The 12,350-nt window shown below is 44.7% G+C and overlaps 2 protein-coding genes across 7 annotated transcripts in view; one reads left to right on the top strand and one right to left on the bottom strand.

The window, feature by feature from the left end:
* The first annotated feature begins 390 nt into the window (after window positions 1-390).
* tmem242 (transmembrane protein 242) lies at window positions 391-6,835 on the top strand. 2 transcript variants are annotated; one of them, XM_023825870.2, is made up of 4 exons: window positions 391-492; window positions 1,490-1,590; window positions 6,077-6,214; window positions 6,330-6,835. In XM_023825870.2, exons 1-4 carry the CDS (start codon window positions 468-470, stop codon window positions 6,438-6,440), a joined length of 375 nt encoding a protein of 124 aa, XP_023681638.1. In that variant the 5' UTR covers window positions 391-467; the 3' UTR covers window positions 6,441-6,835. The 2 variants fall into 2 exon arrangements, with proteins under 2 accessions (XP_023681638.1, XP_023681637.1); XM_023825869.2 differs by lacking the exon at window positions 391-492 and adding an exon at window positions 1,125-1,270.
* Window positions 6,836-7,642: 807 nt separating this feature from the next.
* Window positions 7,643-12,350, bottom strand: part of LOC111851203 (AT-rich interactive domain-containing protein 1B-like) — an 84,025-nt gene continuing 79,317 nt past the window's right edge. For all 5 annotated transcript variants that reach the window (XM_072703114.1, XM_072703116.1, XM_072703115.1 and 2 more), the window contains 3 exons: window positions 11,570-12,338; window positions 10,653-10,783; window positions 7,643-10,498 (listed from right to left, as the gene is read on the bottom strand). In XM_072703114.1, coding sequence (XP_072559215.1) covers window positions 8,861-10,498; window positions 10,653-10,783; window positions 11,570-12,338 — 2,538 coding nt within the window. In that variant the 3' untranslated portion in view covers window positions 7,643-8,860. The remainder of the gene's footprint in view (window positions 10,499-10,652; window positions 10,784-11,569; window positions 12,339-12,350) is intronic.

Here is a 12,350-nt window from a genome sequence, read left to right as displayed (position 1 = left end):
ATTTAAATTATCTCCGGCTTACACGTCCTTATATCTTGAATTGCAATATCTGTCAAACTTTCCATGTGAACGAGGTCCTATCTTGTCGAAAAAGGTGTGGGATCAACGAACATGCATCCGTTATATATTTAAAAATATAATATTAATAAATGATGCAGGAATGTGAGATACGAAGTGAGTCGTAAGCACGCCAGCGGTCGGCTCCTCGGAGCTTCGATCAGTTACAGGCGCAACCAAAACGACTGGCGCGTAAAGTTAAGTATTCGACCAAAAGAAGCCACCGGACTGCAATCGGGTTACAGGAAAACCAGAAAATCCACCCAGAAAGATGCTTCCTCCTCTTCTGTTTGTCAAAGGAAATCACTAGCTGTTTATCCTTTATCCAGATCCGTTACCCAGGCTTATTACGGGCAGCTGCGAAAAACAAGCGCAACATTTGAACGGAGAGGAACAATTCGTCCATCGATATGGGAGGAAAAATCTTCATGCAAAGTAGGGCAACATCCCGGATTCTTTAGTTATCAAAGCCAATTAAATCGCTTTGAAAAAAGAAAAAAAAACACACACAATCCCCGACACACACTCACCACACAAAAAAAATACAGCTAAGAAGAAAAAACGTTATAATGCTGAAAAGTGGATAGTATAATTACTAAATACAACGGTTCCGTGTAGCAGCCGTTGACAAAGCTGCAACATCAAAACGTAAACGCCATTGTCTTAATTGCTTGGAAGAAAATACACGAAGCAGGCTCTGCGAGACTTCAGCACCTTCATGCTGTTGCAGCTCGCTGCATTAACGGTTGAGTTCTAAAGCGTGTTCGGCGCGCAGAAGCATGGGAAATTGAGTTACTACCAATCCCTGTATAACCATACAAAAATGGGTCATTCTTCTCTTCTGTTCATGTGCATGCTATCTTACATATATAGATCTGTTACCCAAAACGCAATTACATATGTGGTACCAATTAGGTTAAGTTAATATTATTAAAATAAAAATTTGAGTCATATATTTACACGCATTTTCGTGACATATATTTACACAGATTTTTCGTGTGTTTGGAATGCCTATTATGGATATAAATTAATGAATGAACTATTTAGAAAATATACACGACAGGTCACTATTGCTCCTTTGCTTTTGTAGTATCCGGAAGGTTTTAAGCGAAGGACCGTTCTTTAAGCATATGAACTGCACGGGAAAATATACCTTAAGCGTGCTTAATCATGGTTGAAGATGAAGAACAAAATAAGTTACTTTTGCTAAAAGGCGAGTGAATTTTCCCAGGTTAAGAATGTATAATCGCGAATGTTTGGTTTCGTTGCTATGTGCTGAAGGATTTCTTTTTTGTGTCACATACATTACAAATTATAGTTAAGCGGTGATAATCGTTGACGATGTTGTAATCGTTTTTATAGTGCGGAACAATATAATGCCTGCTTTTTATAGAAATCATACGATTGAAATAACGTCTGTAATATCTTGCAGGTGGCGTTTTTCTGACAACCGTGGCCACGGCGGGCATGATCGCTGGTTTCGGTACGACCTTGGCGATCGCTAAGAAGAAAAGCCCGGAATGGTTTAACAAGGTGTGGAAGTACTTTTCCCCCCAGTTCTGCTGGAATGACATGCATATGCTTATACGGCTGTATAACCACATGTTTTTTTGCTGTAATTCATTAAACCAGCACATCAGCAGCGTTACTCAACACCAAAACGATTTCTGCGTTCTGGCGGCCCACGGCAATTTGTGGGAGGTGTGATACAGCTGCGTCGATACTTTTTTTGAAGCGTGTTTATTGTCCGTCAGTCCGTCCGTGCGTGCGTGTATTCAAAAGGGAATGAAACCCCCGTCATTTAAACCTCTGTCAATTCAGATTGTTTTGCTTTAGATAAAGATGGAAACTTGTCTAATTAAGATTTTCAGGGTGGGCGATGTTTCTTCCTGGGCCACAGGTATTCATCTCTTAGAGGTACATTATTACACTCCAATTAATAGTCCATTGTATAACTTTTTTTGATTTAGGTTAATCGGGTTAACTATAGCTTGTCAGTTTCGCATTTTTGCTGCTATTAATTATTGCACGCCATGTTTACTTGAACTTTATCATGAGACTAAGTTTGAATTTATTTTAAACCAAGTATTGCGTAAATTCCTGGATCATTTTTGTTTTGAAAACGGAGTTTAATGGGCATCACAGTGCTGTCTTTGTTTCTAAATCTATATTTATACGTCGCAAACCTTCAATGAGGCAAAGATGCCTTTAATGTGAGCATATTGAATTTCATGGGGGGAGTATTTTGCGGTGAGGTCAGTGCCACCCATTGGCTCACAAAGGCAACTTTGTGCACAAGATCAAGACGATTGCCTGATCCTGAGGTGAAGCATCTTTGTACAAGACGTCACTTTTGTTTTGCATACATTCAGAAAAACAAATACAAAATAAGCACTTCAAATAATTTCCCTAAGGAGTTGATCTGCAGTGGAGGCTGTTTAAGTCTTAACTGTTTGAAGATAATAACCTGAATTTTTTTCAAAGCCAAAAAAACCCTCAGGCAGAGGCAGTGATGGTCAACTTGCAGCAAATCTAATCAGTGTCCCACTCGGACAGTAATCTGATTATTTGGGTAAAGTAGTTACAGGAGTTGTTCCTGCTTTCCAGAAAAACTTTTTATGTCTGTGGTTTTGTATGGACAGATGTTTGGTACCTTGCTGAATGGGTACTAGAACAAGGCTGGTCCTGTGATATGAACCAGCTAGCCTACATGCTTAAACACCACGGTACCTGCTGCCCGCCACTCTTACATGAAGCCTGTGGATGTTGTCTAACCAGAGAGTTTTAATCGATCAATATGGTATTCAAGTTAGGGCTGCTTACAGTAGTGTTTAAAAAATTAAATATATGTTTTATAGCTGTTCAGTGGGTGCTGGCAGTCTAAACGTATAAGCTAAATTTAAGGAGGAAATGCCATAGAATATAGGGTCACTACCCTGGCTCTACATGTCTGGAGGTAGGTGTGAGGGATAGTTAACATGGATTTAGGAGAGGTAGATCCTGTTTAACGAATGTACTTGAGTTCTTTGTGGAAGCTACAAGTGAAATTGATCACAAAAAGGCCTACGATGTGATCTACTTAGATTTCCAGAAGGCCTTTGATGTTGGCCCCCACAAACGGCTCTTGCTAAAGCTCAAAGCTGCAGGGATTTTAGGAACTGTGGCAGCTTGGATCGAAAACTGGTTAACTAACAGGAAATACTGAGTAGTTATTAGAGGCACAATGTCACAGTGGGCCTGCGTTCATAGTGGGGTACCACAGGGTTCAATTTTAGGACCACTATTGTTCCTAATTTACATTAATGATATTGACACCAATACATACAGTAAACTGGGTCAGCACCCCGTCCTGGGTCATTCCCTGCCTTGTGCCCATTGCTTCCAGGATAGACTCCAGACCCCAATGACCCTGCATAAACCAAGTGAGTATGGAAGGTTGATGGATGGAATGTTTATCTAGTGTATTTCCATTGCTTGACAAGGTGGCCAAGCAGTTAAGACGATAGGTTGCTGATCCATTGTGCATTGAGGGATATCAACTCTTTACAAAGAATTTCCCTCTAGGATATTGTCTTATCATTTATTTTAGAGCAGGACTATTCAAATGATGACTCTCAAGGGCCCAGCCCTGCTGATTTGTCCAGCCTTTCTTCACCTGTGAGCCTGGTGTGAAGCCTCTGCGCAACCAGAATTGGTACTTATTAAACTAACTACCTGGAAGAACTGAAAACATGGCCTGGATTTGTTATGGAGGTCCAGATTTGAAGAGCCCTGTTTTGGAGGAATGAGTCAGGATGAGGCTGTGCGATATGACCAAAATCTCATATCCCTATATCTCATATGTCGATAACAATATATATCAAGGCTGCACCATATATTTATTCTACAGATCAGCTACAATAGGAATTGAACAAAAATCCACAAATAAAAAGGAGCAAAATCCATTTCAGGTGTACAAATTGCTCAACAACACAAAAATACATATTTATGGATTGCAATGTATTTGTGATTTTTTTTTCTCTAAAGATCAGCTGTGTTATATGGTGGGTGGGAAAGAATTTTTTTGAAATAGTTTTGTGTTCCCTCTTAATATACTTTTCTGTTACTAATAACTGTACTGTGTCCATTTAACCTCACAATACGTTTCTCTTACTAATAACTACTGTGTCCATTTAAAGTACAAAAGATAGGATTAATGGACTAATATGTATAAACCTAAACTATTCACAAATGTATTTTATGCATTAAACTACAGGGGACAATGTACAACATGTAACTCATTATGTGCTTTATATGAATTTATTAATAATTGCATGGTGTCCATTCACCGCCAGTAATTGTAAATAAGACAGCTGGACTAATCAGTATAAACCTAAACGATACAGACATTTCCAGTGAAGTGTGCTTTAAGCAGTAAAATATGGGGGACAATGTACACCATGTAACTTTCACATTATGTGCTTTATACAGATTTATTAATAATTGACAATGTACACCATATAACTTCAATAGCCCATCTGTCCTGGACACAGCACCATTATTTCATAAGTATTTCATAAGTGCCAAAGGCTTTTATTGACAATTACATTAAGTTCATGCAAAGAGTCAGTATTTGCAGTGTTGACCCTTCTTTTTCAAGACCTCTGCAATTCACCCTGGCATGCTGTCAATCAACTTCTGGGCCAAACACTGACTGATGGCAGCCCATTCTTGCATAATCAATGCTTGGAGTTTATCAGAATTTGTGGGTTTTTGATTGTCCACCCGCCTCTTGAGGATTGACCACACGTTCTCAATGGGATTAAGGTCTGGGGAGTTTCCTGGCCATGGACCCAAAGTGTCGATGTTTTGTTCCCTGAGCCACTTAGTTATCACTTTTGACTTATGGCACGGAGTTCCATCATGCTGGAAAAGGCATTGTTCGTCACCAAACTGTTCTTGGATGGTTGGGAGAAGTTGCACTCGAAGGATGTTTTGGTACCATTCTTTATTCATGCTGTGAGTGAGCCCACTCCCATGGCTGAGAAGCAAACCCACACATGAATGGTCTCAGGATTCTTTACTGTTGGCATGACACAGGACTGATGGTAGCTCTCACCTTTTCTTCTCCGGAAAATCCCTTTTTCCAGATGCCCCAAACAACCTGAAAGGGGATTCATCAGAGAAACTGACCCCATTCCTCAGCAGTCCAATCCCTGTACCTTTTGCAGAATATCAGTCTGTTTCTGATGTTTTTCTTGAAGAAAAGGGGCTTCGTTGCTGCCCTTCTTGACACCAGGCCATCCTCCAAAAGTCTTCGCCTCTCTGTGCTTGCAGATGCTCTCACACCTGCCTGCTGCCATTCCTGAGTCAGCTCTGCACTGGTGGTGCCCCGATCCTGCAGCTGAATCAACTTTAGGAGACGGTCCAGGAGCTTGCTGGACTTTCTTGAACGCCATGAAGCCTTCTTCACAACACTTGAACCTTTCTCCTTGAAGTTCTTGATGATCCGATAAATTTATGTTGAATTAGCAGCAATATCCTTGCCTGTGAAGCCCTTTGTGTGCAAAGCAATGATGACGGCATACGTTTCAGGAACCATGGTTAACAGAGGAAGAACAATGATTTCAAGTGCCACCCTCATTTTAAAGTCTTCAGTCTGCTATTCTAACTCAATCAGCATGACAGAGTGATCTCCAGCCTTGTCCTCATCAACACTCCCACCTATGTTAATGAAAGAATCACTGAAATGATGTCAGTAGGTCCTTTTGTGGCTGGGCTGAAATGCAATGGAAATGGGTTTTTTTCGGATTAATATAATTTTCATGGCAAAGAGGGACTTTGCAATTAATTGATCACTCTTCATAACATTCTGGAGTATAGGCAAATTGCTATCATAAAAACTGAGGCAGCAGACTTTGTGAAAATTAATATTTGCCTCATTCTTAAAACTTTTGGCCACAGCTGTATATCATCATATCCACCAGCCCTAAGTCAGGATGGTTCCAAAAGCCATGCCTCTTACCTTCTCTGTCCCCAGGGCGTGGCAGGCACAGCGGCAGTACCGGAGAGTGGGGCATCACTGGCCCTCCGGGCACTGGGCTGGGGCTCGCTGTATGCCTGCTGTGGGGTGGGCCTCCTCAGCTTTGCTGTCTGGAAGGCCCTGGGCGTCCACAGCGTGAGTGGCCGTCTCAACGGCAGGATGGGGGGGGGGGGAAGTCAGCAGCACAAAACTGGTGAAATGAAGTTTGTGGGTCCGTGTGTAACAGACATCCTTGTTCTTGTCTACACAGCTAGCAGAGTTCAAACAGAAGATGCAGTCAATCTTTCCAACGATCCCCAAAACAGAAACACAAGTCAACACAAACCCTATGAACTGGGAGTCTTTCTCCAAGTCAAAGTAACAGGATGGATGGCCGCTACACACTGGACTACCTGGGGATCAGATTTCCTCCCTTAAAGTTTGTGTTATTAGAGGTGCAGGGTTGGCAATTACATTGCCAACGTCATTTCATCCAGTCAGCCCTCCAAACCTGTGGCATTTTCTGGTTGGCAGTTTGGGATTTTTGTTGTTAGAAAGAAACTCAAATAGACTTTATGTCCAAGACCTTGCTTTGGGATACTTTTGATCAGGTGGACAGGCTCAGCACATCAAGTGATGGATGGACACTTTCCTTTAAAAGTATATTTGCAACTATTCCTGCTCACTGTAGCTGTGTTTGAAAAAGTCACACTCGGCTTTAATATTTGTTGAAATATTTAATATAAGTTGCTGCTGAAATAAACAGATTTTATTGTATTTTGTGAGCATTGTTGCCTGTGACATTCTAAGTGTTTAATTCCCCTGGGTTTGCATTGTGTTAAATATACATTCTTGACAAAGGTAATCTGAAATGAACAAAGGAATGAGATTGCTTTATACCTGAAGAGGATTATGGGAGGTGACACCATCACCGGTCACTGTTTTATACTGATTTCTCCACACTGGTGAGCACCATCCCCAGGTCCGCCTCCCGGTTGCCCAATTCTGGGCAGGGCACTCTGCTTTTAATAGGTATTTTTCATGCAGTGTTTTGTCTGGCTTCTCCCCACCAACCTGTTTGCCAAAAATGGCCCCAACTGGGAGCTCAGGCTCCAGATGACAGATCTCTGCTAATCACTGAAGCACACCTTCACGCTGAGGTCACACTCGTCTGAGAAACAACCCAAAATATACCACTGGATATATATTTTCCACCATTCCTTCTACACATAAATCAAACAATAGGTTCATTCAGGTGTACGTGAAGCTACTCCCAGACAGTTTGTATGTAGTATACAGTAACCATTACAAACCTCTGCTTAGTGATTTCAGGGTGCAGCGTGCAAACTCTTGTGAAGTCATGCAAAATTCATGTACTTCTAAGTCACATGATTAGTCAGATGTGCTAGACTTCACTGGTTTCTGGACATATCTGTTCACATGCTAAGCCATGTGACTGGGATGGAGCTAGTGCTATTGGTTTATGCACATTCTTGACCAGTAGTTACCTCTTCATCACTCGGTCTACATACAGCCTGAGCATGATATCATTCCAGGTTAACTTAGAGCAACAAACACATCCTACACAGTGCTTAACAAGGTTTAATGTACATTTATTTTTTTGACATGTGGAACATATAGTATAAAGATTTTGTATTGAATAAATGTGTGGATGAGTGAAAAGAAGATGCCAGTCTTAACAGATATCGGTGTAGGTTTTTTTTTTGTCCTGTTCAGTTTTAATTAGTTTCTGTCATCATCCCAGGATAGTTTTCCTCTTCCGCATCAGATGCGGGGAATTAAAAAAAAATGGATAGGATAGATGTCTGTCTTTTATAAGCTTATATATTATTCCCCAAAATGAAACAAGTCCCACATGGGGCTCACAAAGCGGTACACAGCTGTGTGAAGAACACAGGATACGACTCTGCCCTCCCTTGTTTTAGAATGTGAACCCAAACAATGAAATAGACTAAATAAAATTAACAGTAACAGCAAATAATATTTAGAATTAACAACTACTGTCACTTTGTAGTCATATCACCTGGAAAAAAAGATGCAGGTAACTAAAAACAACAAAATACAAAGAATAAAACAAGGGTACGTTTGTTCAATGTACAAGATCTATTTACATCTCAGCCCACTGGCGAATACAAAATAAACGTAATACAAGTACTAAAGAGACTGTTCCAGGAGTGGAGAAGGGAGTATTTTTTTTTTCTTTGACTGATAGGCAGATGCAACACTGATTTTGTGTTGCATGGTATAGGGAGGAACAAACACACACTTAACTGACAGCCAGCCTGTTACCATGCTGACCTGCCGTGATTCCTATTGCACAAGCCTTTCTTAAACATGGGTATATTTATACGAGTAAAATCATTTTTCTTCTCAATAATGTGGCAGAAGAACCATCCACAATATTTATCACAATTTAAATTATTAATAATTGAAAGCAAACTGATTCAGAACAATTATATAAACAAGAGACATACATATAAGAGACAACGAAAAGGAGCATTTATCAACTCCGGTTGAAATCAAATTATTAAAAAAAAAGACAGGAAAAATATTAAAAACACATACCACAGCAAGTATTAAATATCTGTATTAAAATTATTTTAAAAATTCCAAAATTAAACCGTGAATCGGGCTGGGGAGCTATTTATATATATTTATAGATTTATTTATACATATATAAAACATTTTTATGTAATTTTTTTCCCTTAAATAAAAATATAATACCAGCGATTGCATGTGGCATTTGCTCTTAGAGGCGCCGGTGGGCTGTCAAGGTGCCAGTCAAAAGCGGCCGATTTTGAATAACACTTGGCACAGGATGCTGGAGACAGCGGCGTTCAGCACCGAGGACACGGTGATGTCGAGCAGCCGGCCCTCATACAGCACAAACTCGGACCGGTTCTCCTCCACCTCAGCCATGGCCAGCAGCGCCTTGGCAGCCCGGCACATCATGCTGACGCTAGGCGGCTCGGGGTGCGGCGGCCCGTGGGGACCGTGCTGGTACTGCGCCACGGCCACACCGTCCTCCAAAAATCCAATCAGGCTGCCTACGCCGCCCCGCTGCAGGGCTATAGCCCGGGCTGCTGTAGGGTCGCCACGGGCCAGGTTGGACAGAACAGCCACTGCCATCTCGCGGCACACCTGGCTGCGGCGCTCACCCACGTGGCGCACCAGAGCTGTGTAGAGCCGCTGCTGCCGGCTCATGGGTGGCGTGGCCAGCAGGAGGTCCACGTTGCCATCCTGAACACTCAGCTTGCACAGGCACTCCAGTACAAGCCGCTGTGGGGTGAGTGCAGAGTAAGGCCCTGCCATTGGAAACGGGTCCCGGGACTCCGCCGAGGGGCACACCATCCAGTGCAGGAGACCATCCAGGAGAGGCAAACAGATGCTTTCTGGGTAGGGTGACAGATCCAGCTGGCCGGCAATGTTTGCCAGGGTCACCATGGTGTTCTCCCGCAGTGTGGCAAGGCAATCCCAACGCCACTCATCTCTGCTGCAGGCCAGACCGTGGTCCTCCTCTTCGCCATCCCTGTCTCCATCGCGGCGAATTGGCAAAGGCCTTTTCCTTTCAAGGTGTTCATGGTGCAGCAGCACCAGCCGGCCTAGGATCAGCACCAGGCCCGGATGCCGGGACATCTCAGTGTCATTGCCAGGTACGAAGGAGAGGCCGCGTACAACATTGGAGATGCAGATGCACCGCCGTGCCAGAGAATCTTGCCAGTTGGCAGCAACAGAGAGAGGGGCGTCGTCTCGGCAACGTGGTTCATCCTCCAGGGTGTCAAACTCAAAGGAAACTGGTGGCCACCAGGCTGCCCTGTTGTGGCAAGTTTTCTCACTGGTCTCTGCTGGTTCTGGCTCCTCCTCCCTGCCCCACAGGCTGCTGGTCTTTCTCTCAAAGTGGGTCTGGATGTGGGCAGTGGAGTCCCCCCCACCTGCCTGCCAGTGCAGCAGCCCGCTGGTGAAGCCCTCCCCATTTAGCAGGTCTTCGTGTGGCCCATCCCAGTCATTGTCCTCCACCTTCAGTGGGAATTTGTCATACCTGCTAGCCTGTTTTGGCCGGGGCTCCAGGGGACATGTTCCCTCTGAGAAGTCCTTGCTCTTCTCCTCATGCTCTTCCTCATCCATCCCTTTTAAATGTGGTTCACCTGGAGGCTCCTCCCTGATGTTGTCTGGCTCTGCCTCCTCAGTGGTACTGAGAAGTGCCTCATCATTTGCTGCCCCTTCATCCTCCTCTCCCAGTTCTGCCTCAGATTGATCCATCTCTTCCAGGTGGGCAGGATCCTCCTCCTTCTGACTTGGTGCTGGTCCCAGAAGGGTCTTCTGTCCGGGTGTTCCCACTTCATACTCCTTTAGAATCCCAAACATCTCTATCAGGCACCTTCTGAAGTATTCCACAATGAGTTCCAGAAATCCAGGCAACTGGAGGGGTGAAAGAAAAGGCAGAGGTCACGCTCTACAGATCAACAAACCTGTTTGGATCAAGGAGGAAAATCACTCCCAGACAGATGCTGAAGTAGGTTTATGATGTCATGCAGGTGAAGGGCCCCTGAGGGCTCACCCAATGTAGTCCTACCTGTGAGAGGGTGAAGGAGGCCACAGTACTATCATCATAAAGCAAGACATTGATGGTGTCCAGGGCCCAGGTGCTCTCTGCCAGCAAGCCTGACTTGAGGGACATCATCACACGCCAGGCCTCTGGGGTTCCTACAAAGAGGTTCAAAGTGATTTCTTCCCCTATAATACTCCCTGTCTCTTGTCCGTTTGACACGCTCAGTGGAGACAGAACCCGCCTACAAACAGCTGACCCCAGCTGATCCCAGAATGCCTGCTATAGAAACTCCCTTATTGCTATATTCCTGCCCTTGAAACTTCTCTACCAAGGTAACTTAATTCACTCAGTATTCTTATGTGCCATGAGATTGGCCTCCAGCATCTTCCCCTTCTTACTCTTACACAGCAGGTGGTTTCTCATCCTACATTAAGGTGTCTTCCATCTGCAGTAAGTTGCCCTGACAAACATTCCAAACAAGCACAACTCTCTACTGCTTCCTATCCACCTTTCCTGTTCCACAGAATTCACACTAGGACAAGTCACAGCCATATGATATGAAAATCATTTATCTCAATGCAGTTCCACATTATAGATCTTATCCATTACAGTATCTCTGATTTCCTTTCTTTACAACACTGCAGAACTGCAGTTTTTAAAGAAAATTTATTTTACTCCAACTGGATCTTCTCAGCATCTCCAGGAATCAAAGCCACTACTATTGTATGTTGTTTTGGGCTCTATTAATTCCTCTCAAAAGTCATCTTATCTGAGCTGTAACTTATTTCTGCACTGATGAGGCATTCCTCATCATTCCTTACGAGGCAGCTCGGATGCACGGGACAACACTAACAGCATAGAGATTAAACACAGCAGGAGGAAATGGCCTGTTTATGGTGATACAAACTTTTACATTGGGTAACAGAGCAGGCAGGACCTACCAGTATCCTTGGAGGTCAGCTTACGACGTGGCTTCAGCAGTGCCTGTGTGCCCTCCACAGAACTGGGGGGGTAGTTGACCTCTCGCTGGAGGACCGGAGGAGGAGCCTGGCCAGGCATCCCGGGAGCTGGGGGGGGCCCCGGCATGGGGACAGGCATTCCTAGCTTGGCTGGTTTTACTGAAGCCACAAAGTGGCCCTTGCTGGTGGAGGGATGCACCTCCATAGAGCGCTGGAAAGGGGCAGGACTGGGGTCCCGGGGAATGTGGCTGGCAGCCATGGCGGGGGGGGTCTGGTATGACGAGGGTGGCGGCGGCCTAGTGCTCATATGGGGCATCGGTCCAGAGGAGGAAGAGGGGGAGGTGGCCGAGGGGTGAAAAGACGGCTGGCGCTGCCCAGTGGCACCGGACCACGAGCTGTCCTGGCCTGGCAGACCTTCACCTTCATCCCCCCGGCCCAAAGGGTAGGTCACTCCCTGACCGTGCCTAGATGGATAGGGGAAGTTCACATCTGTCCTGGAGGGCCACATCCTGGGCTGGGGCCCCTCACCAGAGCCCATTGCATGTGGGGGCACTGGGCCCGAGGGGGGCATGCGTTCCCGTCCATAAGCATATGGGAAGGGGTTCTGCATGGGCCGGCGTTCAGGGCCCGAATAGCTGCCGTAGGGGCCATATGAATCTGACTGCTGACCTCCATAGGGCCCAGCATATACATCCCCCTCATGGCGCTTCGCAGGGGGGGCGTACATCCCCTCCATTGGCCGCTTGTAGCCCTGCAGGGGAGT

The sequence above is a fragment of the Paramormyrops kingsleyae genome, chromosome 19 (genome assembly GCF_048594095.1).
Source record: "Paramormyrops kingsleyae isolate MSU_618 chromosome 19, PKINGS_0.4, whole genome shotgun sequence".
Lineage (NCBI taxonomy): Eukaryota > Metazoa > Chordata > Actinopteri > Osteoglossiformes > Mormyridae > Paramormyrops > Paramormyrops kingsleyae.
This window is presented reverse-complemented; position numbering and strand designations above follow the sequence as displayed.